The sequence below is a fragment of the Trachypithecus francoisi genome, unplaced genomic scaffold, assembly GCF_009764315.1.
Source record: "Trachypithecus francoisi isolate TF-2019V2 unplaced genomic scaffold, Tfra_2.0 Lachesis_group7, whole genome shotgun sequence".
NCBI lineage: Eukaryota > Metazoa > Chordata > Mammalia > Primates > Cercopithecidae > Trachypithecus > Trachypithecus francoisi.
Window position 1 is genome coordinate 75263288 of NW_022681472.1, and position 17577 is coordinate 75280864.

At 36.4% G+C, this 17577-nt stretch overlaps 1 protein-coding gene across 2 annotated transcripts in view; it reads left to right on the top strand.

Moving 5' to 3' along the window:
- MTBP (MDM2 binding protein) overlaps positions 1–17577 on the top strand; it is a 78963-nt gene that overhangs the window by 34359 nt on the left and 27027 nt on the right. For both annotated transcript variants that reach the window (XM_033202737.1, XM_033202736.1), the window contains exons 12-14: positions 7840–8013; positions 10131–10238; positions 17373–17534. In XM_033202737.1, the coding sequence (XP_033058628.1) occupies positions 7840–8013; positions 10131–10238; positions 17373–17534 (444 nt within the window). The remainder of the gene's footprint in view (positions 1–7839; positions 8014–10130; positions 10239–17372; positions 17535–17577) is intronic.

A 17577-nucleotide genomic window follows, 5' to 3' on the forward strand; every position in this document is an offset into this window, starting at 1 on the left:
AGTTTCTCAAAACTGGATCATAGTGATGGATGCAAAGTTGTTTACATTTCCCGAAATTTATTAGACCTTAATATTTGTACATATGTAAATACATATGTAATTGTACACTATTAAAGTTTTTTATTTTTTGTAAGGATCACTTTTTGTAAGAATCATTTAGGTCCTTCAACCTAAATGCAGAGTTTTATTTATCTCTCTAGCGTAATGATTCTTAACACCAGCTACAAATTAGAATCATTTTGACAGTTATTTAAAGTTATTTAAAGAATCACTTTTTTTCTAAGAATCATTTAGGTCCTTCAGTCTAAATGCAGAGTTTTGTTTCTCTCTCTGGTTCAATGATTCTTAATACCAGCTGTAAATTAGAATCACCTTGACAGTTATTTTAAAAGGTCAAGCTGAGCTCCACCTGAAAATAATTCAACCCAAATCTCTGGGGTGGACCCAGGGTGTCAGTGGTTTGTTAAAGCATCTTCGGTGGTTCAAATGTATATCCAAGATTGAGAACCTCTGCCCTAGGTGGTGCTTTCCCCAACACTAGGTGACATCACTATTACTGAAGAATCCTTTAGATGCTTTGAGGCAGAAAAAATTTAAGAATCACTGCTTTAGGCCTTTTAATTCCTTATCTAGAAAATGAGGATACTACTACTTGCTTACTATATCTCAAACGTGTTTGAATCAAATTGGTAATGGAAGGTACACTCTTTCTAAATTCTGCAGTAGCTTTTTGTTATTCTCTCCAATCTTATATGCTTCTATGTCTGTGAAACAACAAAGAAATAATTGCTGTTCATAATGAATAAGATCTGGAAATATCTTCTGAATGGCTTCTCTATTCATTGTAGCTTTCAAATTGTGTATTTTTTTATATTGCAATTAAGAGGAAATGTGTATAGTTTATGACCCTAATATTACTTAATTGTTTAAAATAGTCATGGTGGAATTTATAAATCCTGTGTTTTTATAATTTTCACAGTAGTGAGTTATACACCTACTCAACAGTACTATCCTTTTTTCTTTTTTCCTTTTCTTTTTTCTTTTTTTGAGACGGAGTCTTGCTTTGTCACCCAGGCTGGAATGTAGTAGCGTGATCTCGGCTCATTGCAACCTCCCCCTCCTGGGTTCAAGCGATTCTCCTGCCTCAGCCTCCTGAGTAGCTAAGATTACAGGCGTGTGCCACCACGCCCGGCTAATTTTTTGTATTTTTAGTAGATATGGGGTTTCACCGTGTTAGCCAGGATGGTCTTGATCTCCTGACCTCATGATCCACCCACTTCAGCCTCCCAAAGTGCTGGGATTACAGGTGTGAGCCACCACGCCCGGCCAGTACTGTCATTTTTTAAACTCTTTTAGATTTTTTAAAAAATTGAGCCACAGTCATTTTGTCAGTGGCAGCCTAGTTTTATGCTAAATTGTTCAAAGCTTAGTCTGATGAATATGATGGGGTGTCAGGCTAGGAAATACATTTTTTAAGATACTTTATGCATATAAAGTAATTAGATTGATTTTTTTTTTTCTTGTGCCTCCCCAGCTGGCACTAAGGGCTGTTTCAAAAGTTAAGTCTAGAGTTAAACAGCGATCTCATTGTTGAAAAGAGTGTAGCCTCCTAAGATGCCTACATTGGAAACTAGATTTTGTTTTATTATTTCATTTTTGGAATGATTATTAAAATAATTGGTTATAAAAGCAACGGCAGCAAAAGCCAGAATTGACAAATGGGATCTAATTAAACTAAAGAGCTTCTGCACAGCAAAAGAAACTACCATCAGAGTGAACAGGCAACCTACAGAATGGGAGAAAATTTTTGCAACAAAGGGCTAATATCCAGAATCTACAAAAAACTCAAACAAATTTACAAGAAAAAAACAAACAACCCCATCAAAAAGCGGGCAAAGGATATGAACAGACATTTCTCAAAAGAAGACATTCATACAGCCAACAGACACATGAAAAAATGCTCATCATCACTGGCCATCAGAGAAATGCAAATCAAAACCACAATGAGATACCATCTCACACCAGTTAGAATGGCAATCATTAAAAAGTCAGGAAACAACAGGTGCTGGAGAGGATGTGGAGAAATAGGAACACTTTTACACTGTTGGTGGGATTGCAAACTAGTTCAACCATTATGGAAAACAGTATGGCGATTCCTCAAGGATCTAGAACTAGATGTACCATATGACCCAGCCATCCCACTACTGGGTGTATACCCAAAGGATTATATACCCAGTATATAATCATGCTGCTATAAAAACACATGTACATGTATGTTTATTGCGGCACTATTCACAATAGCAAAGACTTGGAATCAACCCAAATGTCCATCTGTGACAGACTGGATTAAGAAAATGTGGCACATATACACCATGGAATACTATGCAGCCATAAAAAAGGATGAGTTTTAGTCCTTTGTAGGGACATGGATGCAGCTGGAAACCATCATTCTTAGCAAACTATCACAAGAACAGAAAACCAAACACCGCATGTTCTCACTTATAGGTGGGAACTGAACAATGAGATCACTTGGACTCGGGAAGGGGAACATCACACATCGGGGCCTATCATCGGGAGTGGGGAGGGGGGAGGGATTGCATTGGGAGTTATACCTGATATAAATGAGGAATTGATGGGTGCTGACGAGTTGATGGGTGCAGCACACCAACATGGCACAAGTATACATATGTAACAAACCTGCACGATATGCACATGTACCCTAGAACTTAAAGTATAATAAAATAAAAAAAAGAAAAAATAAAATAAAATAATTGGTTATATTATTTTGCCTTTTCTTTATGAACATGTATAATAACTATCAGTCAGAATATTCACTTACCTAGAATATCCTGTTTGCCCCATAGTCCTGGGATATTTTTTTTCCTTCTATCATGTGGAATATTATTTATCCTTTAGATTATTATAATTTTGTTTTCATATTAACCATTAAAAATGAGTGTTACAGGGTTTTAAGAACCACTAAGAAACTTACTGACAAAGAATATAACTTGATTTTTATTATATAAGAATTTTTTTGGCCGGGCGCGGTGGCTCAAGCCTGTAATCCCAGCACTTTGGGAGGCCGAGACGGGTGGATCACGAGGTCAGGAGATCGAGACCATCCTGGCTAACACGGTGAAACCCCGTCTCTACTAAAAAATACAAAAAACTAGCCGGGCGACGTGGCGGCGCCTGTAGTCCCAGCTGCTCGGGAGGCTGAGGCAGGAGAATGGCGTGAACCCGGGAGGCGGAGCTTGCAGTGAGCTGAGATCCGGCCACTGCACTCCAGCCTGGGCGACAGAGCGAGACTCCGCCTCAAAAAAAAAAAAAAAAAAAAAAAAAAGAATTTTTTTGCTAATACTAATAAAGACATAAGACTTTATTGTGGTTTATGTTTTATCTGTAAACTTTGATGCAACTAATAGACACTTGGTAGTTTCTGCTTCTCCCATTTTATCTGTATAGTATTATCCAAAATATATGTATGCTTTTGGTGGAGAAGGGGCATACAAGCTAACACCTTATCAAATGATAATGTAAATAAACATAGCAGTTGAAAATAGACAGACTTTTTTTTAGTAATCATTTTCCCTTATTACTGTAGGAAGAATGATGAGGCTGGAATAACTATGCTAATTGTAAATCTGTTACTCTCTGTGGCATTTACATAAAAGTTATTTAATAAGTCTTCAATTAACACCTGCCAAATCTGGAGCAACATTTTTTAAATGACTGCAGAGTCATTATGGCTAGGAGAATTCTTTACAGTAAATATTTTTCTTTTGAGGAAAATAAGATTGTTGTAATTACAAGCTTCAGTAATTAAAATGCAAATAAAGGTGATGAGATTTAAAATACATGTGGAAAGAATGTCATAGATAGAAGAGATATATATAAGTCGAATCAGCAAGTAGCTAAAATGGTAAATGAATTAAGGTCACTGTATCTTTTGGCAAACCTTAATTTCAAATAAAACTGGTAACAACGAGTGTTTTTCTTTTCTAATAACCTTTATTTAAATTCATGTTGTAAAACTGCAGTTTATGAACAGAATTAATGTCACCCTAGCAATCTGATTGTAAAAATTGTTTTGTTACTTCATCATTGTTTTGGGGAATAGACTATAACCCACAGTATCTTCCTATCTCTGAAATAAACTGTAGCTATTGTAATAAAATTACAGTACTTTTTTAGTATTTTGGGATGTATATATGTGTATATATGACATTCTATATACTATATAAAAGAATCTTTTATATGCTATGTGGTTGTCTCTAAAGAACTGAAGTACTGTCAAGAACTTTCTTTTTGTAAGCAGAACTTTACATTCCTAAGATAATTTTTAAAAATACAGTTTTACTGAGATATAATGCATACCATACATTTTACCCTTTTAAAGTTTACAATTCAGTGACTTTTAAAATATAATCACAGAATTGTGCCACTATCACCACAATCAAGTTTAGGGCATTTTAATCTCCCTGGAAAGAAACCCCATACGCATTAGCAATCATTGTGCATTTCCACCACCCATTCCTCCTCCTACCCCTAAGCAACCATGTATCTATTTTGGTCTGTATAGATTTGACTGTTTGGGACATATCATAAAAGTGTAATCATATAATATCTAGTTTTTAATGGCTGGCTTCTTGGACTTAGTATAATGTTTTCAAAGTTTATCCATGCTGTACATGCTGTAGCGTATGCCAGTACATCATCCTCTTTATTGCTGAATAATATTTCATCACTTAGATATACCACATTTTATCCACACATCAGTTGAGGGACATTTGGGATGTTGACACTTTTAGTCTATTATGAATAATGCTGCTCTGAATATACAGGTACAGGCTTAAAATCATTTTCGGCATAAATCTGGGAGTGGAATTGCTGGGCTTCCTCTTTTTTCGGTGTCTTAAGGTAGAAGGTTAGGTTATTGATTGAGATCTTTAACACTACTTCAGCTATATTTGATAAACTTTATATCTTTCATTTATCTTAGAGTATTTTTAAATTTCCATTATGATTTCGTATTTGACCCATTGGTTATTTGTTGGCGTGTTGTTTAATTTCCACGTATTTGTTAATTTCCCAGATTTCTCTGAATTATTAGTGTCTAAAAGGACTAATGTTAAGTTTATTGTACTTTTCCATTCCAGTGTTTCCATCGGGTTTTTATTTTATATCCTTTCATCTATATTCTCTATTTGATGAGACTGCCATCATGCCTTTCGTGTCTTCTTTAAGTGTGGTTTCCTTTAGTTCTTTGAACATATTTGTAATGTTTGCTTTGAAGTCTTTGTTATATTTAACTTCTGGGACCTCTCACGAATATTTTCTATCACTTGCTTTTCCCCTTCTGTAGGTATTACACATTCCTGTTTCTTTGCATGTCTCATAATGTCTTGATAAAGATGACAATTTAGGTAATATATTGTAGTTGTTGGTTAATAATTTCTCTCCCCCCTTATTAGGTTTGTTTTCTTGTTGTTTGCATATTTATTTGTTGTACGAGTTGGGCTTGTATTGCTTGTAGTATGAATTTTAATGAAGTCTGTTTGACTTTGGTTTCACTCTTCAGAGGGTGCAGCCTTCAGCGTGGCCAGATTCACCCTGGGAATCCAGTGGTCTCTGCCTGACTCACTTTCCCTTTCACTGATACCTTCTTTGTCTGTCTCATTTGCTGTCACACGTAGCTGCTTTATACTTCACTAATTGCCATCTTCACTAATTGCTTTATTGTTTTTGACAATGCATTGGGGCTTAAATTGTTCCACATCCATTTAAATTTGATTCATTTTTGTGGGCATTCTTTGATTTGAATTCTGACACCAAGATGACGCTTCTTAGCTGTCTCATTCCCCCGTTCTCTCTAATGAACTAGATCTTTTGCTTGTTTCTCTTAATTAGGTGAACTACCAGCCTCCTTTTATTTGCTTATTACCAAGTCTCCATAGTTTTTGAGACCCCCTTTAGGCTCCAACTTACTGCAATCTGAGTCAGATGAAGTCAGTTTCTTTGGGTAGAGTTTAGGGCCTTCTGTTTTAAGGTCTCTTCCCCTGGGCAAAATCTCTGAGCCACTACTTTGGTAGCTGGGCCAGCATGTAGCTTCTGGTCTTCTTTATATACTTCTCCCAGTGTAGAAACTGCCCTGTGAATGCGCCGAGGTGGGGAATTTGGGTCCCTATTTTCTCAGCTTTCCTATCCTGGGATAGAACCTCTACCTTATGAGTAGGAGCTAGGTGGAGAAAGAAGTCCCCGAATTCTCATCATACGCATCAGGAATTTAGTCTTTTCAACTCAGAATGAGGGGATGAGAAGTTGCTGACAGCCTGCTCCTTCCCATGAGATGCTGTAACCCTTTATTGGAAGCGAGGGAAGAGGGAGACCCATCTTTTTGGCCACAGTCACTTTGATTGGAGTTTCTGTTCATCTGCTTTGGGAATGGGTGGGGAGAAGCAGGCTGCGACTGAAGTCCTGTGGACTCTTAAAAACTAAGCCACAATCTGCTTCTTCCTAACCCATTCCCGACTCAATAGGTAGAAGCTCCAGTCTGTCCAACCTGCTTCTTCCCAACCCTAATCTTAGTATATTTTCCTGAATAAATGTTTCTTAATTTGGTATATACCCTTAGGATCATTTCACCAGTTGTGCTTGTATTGCTGGGGAGTGGGTCCACAGACTTTCTCACCCTGCCATCCTGATAGCCCCTAAAATAAACTTAAGGGAAATAGAGACATAGATAACTTTTTAAAGAGGTAAGCATTCACTTTTATTCCCTGATAATCAGCCCTTAACTCTGTCTTATATATCTCAAGCCAAGGACACTTCGTTTTACCCTATCCAGAGAATAAACCTCTAATCTTCTGACAGTCATTTGCCTGAATAGAATAAGGGATCAGGAGGCCTGTTTCTCAAGTTGACTTTCAAACTCTGTTCCTATTCCAGCTTTGTTTTGCTTCCAGTGCCATCTGGGGTCACCATTCCAGACCTCTTGAGGATGCATGTATAAATTGTGCTGCTTTGGGGCTTTCTCTGCTGTTTTTCTCAGCTTCCTTAGCAGCGGAGAGATTGAAGTTTGTTGCCAATTGTTCATATACTTTTCTGCTTTCAAATTTTAGTTGTTGTCTCTTCCAGATATTAGTTTTTTGTAGATTTATGCTATTTTTAAGATATCTTTATTCTCATTTAGTGGAATTTCAGGAGCTAGTGAATATAAATGTTTATGTCCAACTCACCATCTTCAACAAAAAAAGATTCTACTTCTATTTTTAATCTCAAAGGCTTCACAGTTTTTCTTCAACCTTCACTATAACCCTCACTTGATTTGCTTTTAAAATATACTAGATGCTGTCTTAACTGACCTTCACATAACTGGCATGCCAGATTAATGAATGCTCTCCATTCCCTCTGTAAAATACATTATGGATGCCCACTGCAAGAAGCAAAAAGCTACTCCCAAGTATAGCTGTACCCTTCTGCTCCCATCAATTAAGTTGTGTGTGTTTGTAGGAGTCAGTTTATTCCCCTTTAAAGAAATGGAAGCTGTAAACATTATTGATGTGGTTATTTAAGAAATATACTGTAGAACTCGGGTAAGCCACATCAAAAGTTAAAGAATGAGTACACATAAAAGATTTATGCTTTGTAATTGTTTGTTATGATTTTTTGCCTTAACAGCCTTCTCAATTAAATGAACGACTACTAGCCCTGAATGTATGAATAGCTTGTTTTAAAATAACATAAAAATTTTATTATATCCTATGGATCAAATGTATGATTCTGTTGTGTTGTGTGCTGAATTTTACCATACTTAACAAGATAACTGTTTTTGTTTAGTTCCAGATGTTGAAGTGAAAGGAGAGTGTTCAAGCTATTATCTCTTGTTACAAGGTAATGGCAATAGAAGATGTAAAGCCACATTGATTCACTCAGCCAACCAGATCAATGGCTCATTTGCACTCAGTTTAATTCACGGAAAGATGAAAACAAAGACGGAAGAAGCCAAATTGAGTAAGTGTTAACTTTAGGTATTAAAACATGTTTACATTGTTTGTGTGCATAGTTAGCATATGTGGCTTTAAGTAGAAGAAATATTAAAAATTTAATGAATTTATTTTCCCCAAACTCCATTCTCTTTCATAAATTTACCTTTTATTTAAAACATATTATGACTTTTTTTACAATTTAATGTGCAAAGAGCAAATTCCTTTTACATTATACCTAGTAAAATTTAGTAGATCAGCCTTCACTTCTAAAAATGAAATTTTTAGTATTTTCCACTTTAAATACATGTATTTTGCTATATTTCTCATTTTCATTTACATTGTCTCAAGCCACACGTTCTATTTTATTGCCCATCTTTCCCTCTTCCCAGGCTTTATTATTTAGGTTATCGATTGCTACATAACAAACTATCCCAAATTTAGCTTAAAAATAGCAGTTTATTATTATCTCTCATGGTCCTGTGGGTTGAATGGGCTCAGCTGGATGTTTCTATTTTGAGGTCGTGCATATGATTACAGTCACATACACTATGGCTCCAGTCATTTGAAGATTCCACAGGGCTTGATGTCTAAGATAGCTTCTTCACACCCATGTTTGGTGCCTGGGCTAAGATGGCTGGAACAGATGAGGTCTGATTTTCTCTCCACAGGCCCTTTCCTCACAGCTAGCTTGGGCTTCCTTAAAACATCATGGTCTTAGGGTAGACTGACTGACTCTTTTTTTGAGACATAGTCTTGCTCTGTCACCAGGCTAGAGTGCAGTGGCGTAATCCTCACTCACTGCAACCTCTGCCTCCCAGGTTTAAGCAATTCTCCTGCCTCAGCCTCCTGAGTAGCTGGGACTACAGGTGTGCACCACCATGCCCAGCTAATTTTTATATTTTTAATAGAGACAGGGTTTCACCATGTTGGCCAGGATGGTCTCCATCTCTTGACCTCATGATCTGCCCGCCTCAGCCTCCCAAACTGCTGGGATTACAGGCGTGAGCCACTGCTCCCGGCCTAGGCTGACTTTTTATATGGTTGCTGACTTAGAGCAATTGTTCTGTGAAGCTGCAAGGCTTTCTGTGTCCTAGCTAGAAGTCATTCAGTGTCACGTTTACGTTACCTTGTTACATAGTGTGAAGCATATCCAATAATTAGCAATCTTAAGGGAGGACTGCCACAGCGTGGAGAATAGGGAAGATCATCACTATGCCAACCACCAGTAACAGGAGTCTAAATACATCTTTCTGCTGTCCCCTGGGCTACTATTTAGGTCCACCATGTACTGGTTACCAATTTGTTCTAGTCCAGTGTGACAGAACACACTCACATGCAAGTTATGTGAAGCAGGTTTATTACTTACAGATAGGCAGCAAGGGACAAAAGAAGTCTAGGATCTGTTGTGAGCCAGGCCCCAAGGCTCAGGAAAGCTTCCCAGGGTAGATGGAGTCTTGACTGCATGTGTGTCATTTGCACCACAGCTAAGGGACCCCAAAAGGCAGCCTGACTTGGCTTCTGTATTTCAGGGGCCATGTGACTCATTGGGCAACGCTTTAAAGGACATCCTGCTTTTAGGGGACAAAGGAAAAAAACCCAAGCTATCCTGGGCAGTTTCTCCCTATTTCAAGATAGTACATTTCCAGTACATTCTATAGTTATTCTGAGTACTATGGGCATGAAGAATGGGGAGAGAGACACGGCTAAGGCTATCATAGGACCATCCAGCACATTTATCTAGGTTGGATTCATTGTGGAGGATACTGCACAAAAAGGAATAACAGGAGATGTGGTTCATTCAGTGGCTTTTGGGGGTATCTTTAGAGACTGGTTCCCGTTCCCTATCTGTGATTTCCTATCAGGTAGAAGAAAATGTGATTCAGGGAATTCTACTTTACTATCTAATTCCCTCAATTAAAAAATCAGGTCAATGTTTAAAATGTAAAATAATTGAGTATGCTTATTTTCTGCTGCTTAATTATTATTATTATTTACTTTGAAATATATAAGATCAAGAGAGGTGAGTGATTGATTTTTATTTTTTTGTTAAATCATTGCTATAACACATTTCCCAGGAACTGAGTACTAATTATTGGCAAAGGATATCATTAATGTTGACCTTTTTTTTTTCTTATTGCTCAGGTTTTCCTTTTGACTTGTTATCACTTCCACATTTTTCTGGGGAGCAGATTGTACAAAGAGAGAAACAGTTAGCTAATGTTCAAGTTTTAGCTTTGAAAGAATGCCTAAGTAAGTAACAATTTATATATTTCATCCTACCCTAAAAATGTTGACTTGTTCGGACATAAGCTACCTTTATTTGCACACTTTTTCTTATATAGTTTATCTTTTAGTTACGCTACTTATTTATAGAACTATTTTTGATAGCGATGATGTAGAGTGGAAGAGATATTTTCACTAGATTCAGAATATTTCTGTTTATTTGTACATCACTGTTAACAGTTATAAAAATACTTCATCAGGCAAATTTTGTATTTCAAAATTTGTTTTTAATTGTATGCTAGAAAAGGTATGTAAGTTTTATTTTTCTGTTTAGTGTAGAACTCTTGATAAAATATGTTTTTATATAGTTTTGGTAGCAGAAGTTGGATGCTACAAATAGGAAAAAATGCAAGTCTTAGGGAAATTAATGTGTTACCTTGAGCATTGATTCTTAGAGTTTAATAATGATCATCAGTGATAAGTAAGAACATTTCATGTGCTGAGTGACATTGGCATTATAGATTTATTTAGAAAAGAGTCATAATTTCACATGTTTTCTCTTTTACATGTTAATTTGGCTATCAGTCTTATTTTTTAATACAAATTTTAAGCATTCATTTGTTGTCTAATTGAACTTATTTATTGTTATGTAATTTCTAAGAAATTGATTCAAATTGTGAGTCCTCCTTAGTTGTGTGTAGAAAAAAAGATATTCGAATTATATATTACATGTATTATAAAATAAGAACTCTCATTCTTTTCTTTAAAAACATATTTTAAAAGTGTGAATTCAGTAGCCGACCTATGCAATAGAAGATAATTTTAGAATGCTTGGTCTCAGTTATTCATGTAAAGATTACAGACTTTTTCAATTATAGAAATCCAGGGTAATTGTGTAGTCTTGAGCTCCTCTAACCATTGGTGTTTTTTTTTTTCTTTTAAACCAAGAAAATGATGTTTGCTCAAGGAAAGCGTAATTAGAAAGGCAAATCATTTTTAATAAAGTGTAGTACATGCTATAACCAACAAATACATAGACACACACATACATATATACTGAAATACCAGTATTGTTATGGATATAAAATGTTTATTTCAGACTTCAGTATTATTCATTTTTTAACTTTGCTACATTCCTGCCAAAAACCCGTCAGGCCCTGATTTCCTTGCCATAAGCCTCCTGCAGCTTTTTATAACTCAGTTCCTTCAACATCTCCACTGTTTCATCTTCACCTCAGTTCCTCACCTTTCCAAAAAGAAAAACCATCAGAGGAGCAGGGACCTCTCTGAAGCTGGTGCATCTCTTATTTGTGAAAGGGGAAGATTTAACCCCAAGAGGGCCATCCCTCCTGGTTGTGTGGGAAGGGAAATATGACAGCTATAACTAGGTTGCTGCCTAGAGGTGTGAGTGAAAAGTTCAGCCGAGTTGGTGAGAGAGCAGGAGAGGGTACAGAAATGCAAAAAAAAACAAAAACAAAACAAAAACATCGTAGGGATGCCACTAGACTGGGCAAAGAGTAAGGTGGGAACCTGAAACTGAAGACCTTAGAGCTAGTTGCTGCTAGAGACACTAGCTCTGCGTATGTCCATGAAATGGACATTTTGCAATCTGAAACGTTAAATCTTGATTCAGATTAATGATCCAGTTAATCTATTTATGATGAAAATACTTCCTGAACAAATCTCTTCTCTACCCAGAGAGTTAATACTGGATTAAAAACTTGGAGACAAAGATGCCTCTGTTTAGAATGCCTGTGTCTCAAAAGGCAGAGGCAAATGACCGCAAAAGAAAGTTTCCAATGTAAGCATGTCTTAAGCGTCTACCTCAGTGATTTTCAAATAAGTGAAGTGTGAAGAAAAGTACTTAAAGCAATGCAGTTAACTTATTTGTACATGATGAAAACTAAAGAATATGATGGGAACAGCTCTCTTTGGAAAAAAATTAGTGGTTCAGTATCCATACAGAGATTATAGTGTTTCCAGAAAAACAAAACTTGTTCAAAAAGATTTCCTCAAATTATCAGCAAAACACAGGGTAGACCTGTTCCTTTTTTCCAGTATTTTTCTAATACTAAATTAGAAAGAATAGCTAGAAAAATTTGCACAAAAATGTACTCACTAAGAACACTATGGAGGCACTTTGTTTTTTTTTGTTTGTTTGTTTTTTGTTTTTTGTTTTTTTGAGACGGAGTCTCGCTCTGTTGCCCAGGCTGGAGTGCAGTGGCCGGATCTCAGCTCACTGCAAGCTCCGCCTCCCGGGTTCACGCCATTCTCCTGCCTCAGCCTCCCGAGCAGCTGGGACTACAGGCGCCCACCACCACGCCCGGCTAGTTTTTTGTATTTTTTTAGTAGAGACGGGGTTTCGCTGTGTTAGCCAGGATGGTCTCGATCTCCTGACCTCGTGATCCGCCCGTCTCGGCCTCCCAAAGTGCTGGGATTACAGGCTTGAGCCACCGCGCCCGGCCTTGTTTTTTAAAATAACACAAAAATGAAATAAAATGTGTTAGGGCTTAATTTTTAAAATTAGTTAATTTTCATTAATTTTATTTTGAAAATTACATGTGATACTATTTAATTAGAATGATGATATTTAAAATTTATAAGCTTGTGATTTATATTTTATGAAATTTGTTGGTCATTTAGAACTTTCTGTATTTGGAAATATTAAAAATCTTGTTTCACTGATTTTTCAAGAAAAGGCTTGAGAATGCTGAACAATTTTTAAATAAAAGACTGTTCAGTATGATACAAGATAAGTATGAAAACAGCAGTATTATCATTTTGCTCCAGTATTGCAGTGTCTACTCTGAGTTCCTTACATCTTTATTAAATGTATAAAACCCAGTGCAAAGCTTATGCTCGACCTGCTGATTCCTTTGGATGTTCTGCTTCTACATTTTTCTTTAATAAATCCTTAGTAATTACTAGCTTTTTTAGGAAAACAGCATTCTTATGCTGACTCATTTTTAGACTTTAGTCCAATGTTTTTCTCTCAAATATTTATCTGCCACTTACATGCAAACTCACTTGTGTGGAGATGATGTTTTGCCTAGGTAAATTATCCTACTCATAACTTGTAAACTTTATCTGTTTTCTCTCTCCATTTCTTAATCATTAAGGTCAATATGGGTTCTTACTCTGTTTTTCAAATTGTAATATAATTGACAGGTTTAATAAATATAGGTCAGGTTCAGGTTCAGATTTGAGTGTGTGTGTGTGTGTGTGTGTGTATATATATATATAATTTTTTTTTTTTTTGAGACAGAATTTTGCTCTGTCACCCAGGCTGGAGTGCAGTGGCACAATCTTAGCTCACTGCAACTTCTACCTTCCGAGTTCAAGTGATTCTTGTGCTTCAGCCTCTCAAGTAGTTGGCATTACAGGCGTGTACCACCATGCCTGGCTAATTTTTGTATTTTTAGTAGAGATGAGGTTTCTCCATGTTGGCCAGGCTGGTCTCGAACTCTTGACCTCAGGTGATCTATCTGCTTTGGCTTCTCAAAGTGCCGGGATTACAGGAGTGAGCCAACACGCCCAATCAGATTTGAGTATATTTTTAACATTAATAAAAACATAGGGGGTAATTTCTGAAGCAGATTACTTTGTACATCTTCCAGATAAAACCAAACCATCGGTAACTTTTTGTTTTGGAATGGCTCCCAGCAGATTGTGCAGAAAAAGACAATGAGGCTTATGATTTTCTCACTAAGAGGATGTAATAGAGACAGAATATATTATAGCTCTCATTTTACTGTTCCTAATGTTCTTGATTGTGGAAGTTACGTTAGTTACCTTGGGTCAGATCTGGAAGGACCCTACCAATGTCCACCTTGGTGATGCAGGATTTTACAGAGGCTTGTATCATGAAGCTGATGTTCTAAAGTAGAACCTTGACACTGGTTGTCTCCTTCTTATTCTACTCCCTTGCATTATTTATGTGCTGACCCCAGGTAGTGTAATGTAATAATGCTTTAATCCTCTGTGTCTAAACAGTACAGTGGTTTTTAGGCAGTAAGCTCTTAAAATTAATAAATACGTGTTGCGTTGAATTCTCTATGAACTTTTAGGTTACTATTTTATTGTGGAAGAAAATGTTACTAGACTAGAAGTGTTTTAAAATAGACTATTTTTATCAAAGTAATACGTGGATATAGTTTGAAAAATCACATGATACTGAAAAGGCTTCAAGAGGCAAACAGCAGTGTGTTACCCATGCCTCCCCATCTTTCAGTCCCTGTCTTTATAGACAGCTATCCTCAGCTCTTCCAGGTGGACCCCTGTACAAATAATATACGTATGCTGCTATTTCTTAGATTTATCAGTTTCAGGCATTATCTTAACATCTAACTGTGGAAGATAAAATCTTCACTTTCCCACGTAATCTTCACATTCTCTTTCTGCTTCTTACAGTGAAGTCATGAATTGTGGTTAAATCAGTGGTTAGCTTTAACATTATTATAATTTTATAAATAAGTTTACTGCAGAGCCATGTAATAAATGATGATCATCAAATCTCTTTTATATAATTCTTTGTTTTTCTTATGGTTGATAATCACCTTATTTTTAATTTGCCTACTCTTCTGTATAGACAAAACATTATTATGTTTTTCCAGAGGCTCCAACATTTCTGCTGCACTCCTATCATTAACATTCATTGTGTGTTCAAATACATCAGTTCCTTTTTATTTCTCTATTGTTTTCTTTCCTGGAGTGTTTCATATTTTGCTCGACTGTGGACTGATTGCATGTTAGACTTGCTAGTATCTTGAAGATTTCCCTTTCATCTTTTCTTCTTTTGGAATGTTCTTTTTCCTAGACCCCTTATTCTCCTTTTTCTTGGATTATGCCTTTGTTCGGTTGGTGCACTTCTTCCAGTCACTTTTTGAGCAAAAGTTCATAGAGCATAACTTTTTTGAGTTCTTGCGTGTCTGAAAATTTATTTATTTCATGAATAAAATTCTAGGTTAAAAATCATTTTCCCTCAGAATTTCAATGATACTGCTTCATTGTCTTCTGCTTTGCTGTGTTTCTGTTGAGAAGTCAAATATAATTCCTATCCTTTGCAGTAATCTAATTTTGGTTTGTTTGGTTTTTACCCACTTTCTGGTAACTTTGTCTCCAGAAGCATTGTCTCTAGAAGGTTTACTTTGAGTCATACTGTATTTATCTTTCCCCTCTTCCCCACCAGCCCCATTTATTGAGCTTTGTAGTTGATTGGCAATTTAAATGGGAGAGTCATATCTTGAAATCTGAATTTTTTTTATCTTTCAATAATTTTGTTCCTCCCATTCTCTCTCTCTCTCTCTCTCTCTCTCTCTCTCTCTGTCTCTCTGGAGCTCTTACTAGGTATTAACTTTTCTGGACAGAATGCCTGATTTTCATTCCTTGTTTCATATTACTATGTTTTTGTTCTAGTTTTGGGGGAATATCTTCCATTTTATTTTGCAGCTCTTCTATGGAATTTTTGAAATTTGATCTTTTGTGTGCTTAATTTTAGAGTCATTTCTTGTTCATTGATTTTTTTTTTCTATATCAAAACATCCTGTACTTATTTCATGGGTGCAGTATCTTCTCATGTGTCTATGAGAAAATTATAGCAAACTTTGTTTAGTTTTTTACAATGCTTTTGTTTCTGCTGGACTCCCTTTTTTCTGTTTGTTTGCCTTAGTCTCTCTTTTGGATGTTTTTTAGTTTGGGATTCCAATGAATAATACCCACTTCTCATCCCAACATTTGAACCAACTGAAAAATAAATGTAAGAAATATACAGATGGAGAGAAATTATAGATGAAAGCTGTATTAAAGGATATGGCTTTTTAGATCTATGGCCAAGTTGGCCTCCTCATACATACACCCAGCATTGAACTTTGCCACTGAATGACTGTCAGAGCTAGGCAACTGCAGACCAACCCTGCAGCAGAAGTCTGCAGAGAAAATAAATCCTGAAGACTTGCTCACTCAGATGAAAGTCAGAAGAATCTATCAGAGCATGCTTTGTTCATGACTAGCTCAGTGAGTGATGGGAAGGAAGAGGGGAGCTGAAAGTGTTAACTGAATCAAATCTTTGCACAGGGAAACAAAGAGCTGCCTCTCCCCCTCAACACCTTTCCTTAAATGTCTGGATATTCTTTTCTTTCCATCCTATTTTGAAATGGAAGTTTCGTATGCTTACTTCTAATGTAATATCTGTCAAGCTTCACTATAGTTTGGTGAAGTGACAATTCAACATTTGGTTCATGAGCTTCTACCCCTAACTTCACCCCAGTGTTGCTATCTAGAGTTCTTTTCTCTGACAGCATTCAGTTTAACCAAAGGAGAATCCTCTGATATTTCCAGTGGGGCATTTGTGGATGTTAACTTTGTGGTATCAGGGCTTGGAGTCCAACCTTTCAATGAATAGACTTTTCCTTAATCCCTTAGTTTTAACCCCAGCCTCAATACTAGCTTTTCATATACCTGATGTTCCATACAAAGAAAAATAAAAAAAAATGCAAGCAGTGGTGCCTAACTCTGAGGAATAGGGGGTTGGGTAGGGGAAGGACCTGGAGTTCTAACTTCTTGTGCTACATCCAGTCCTGTTTCAGTCCAGCATCTCACCACCAGCTACTTTGTACTCCTTGGTAGTGCCTCTCTACAGGCATCCAAGGCGACTCTTCCTCTACTTTGCAGACTCACTTACCACTCAGCTGTCATTTATGTCTTCCAAAATTTGTTGAAAAATGTCATTATTTGTCATTCCTTCTTTTGTTCTCCTTTTTTATTTCTTTGCTGTGATTTTAGGTTCTGAGAAGAAGAAACGGAAGTGGCCAAGCTACCGTATTTAACTGAAAGTCTAACAAGTTTTAGTTCTGCATAAACATGAACATAAGACCATTTTAATGCTCTGCAATATATTTCTGAAGGCTTTTGTAAACCTACCCTTATCTGTTATCAACTTATAGTATCAATGAATTACTTCTGTTTATCTCACCTAACTGGAAATTCTCCCATTACCTGCAAATGGGATTAAAGTGAAAGAAGGCCTACAATCTTGAAAACAGGAATGTTGATTTACTAGAGAAGTTCACTTGTTTTACTTCTGAAAATATTTTCCTCAAAAGAGTAGTAGATGAGCTCCAAAGTGGATAAAAAATAAGTCAATTGTATTGATTTGTCTTATAGAAAGGAGAAAGTTGGCAAAACAGCCTGAAACAGTTTCTGTTGCTGAACTCAAAAGCCTGTTAGTACTCACAAGGAAACACTTTTTAGATTATTTTGATGCTGTGATTCCTAAAATGATTCCAAGAAAGATGGACAAAATTAAAACCTTCAATATATTAAATGGTAAGTTTTTTATTACTTTAAATTTTAGTTCTTTGTGTATGTG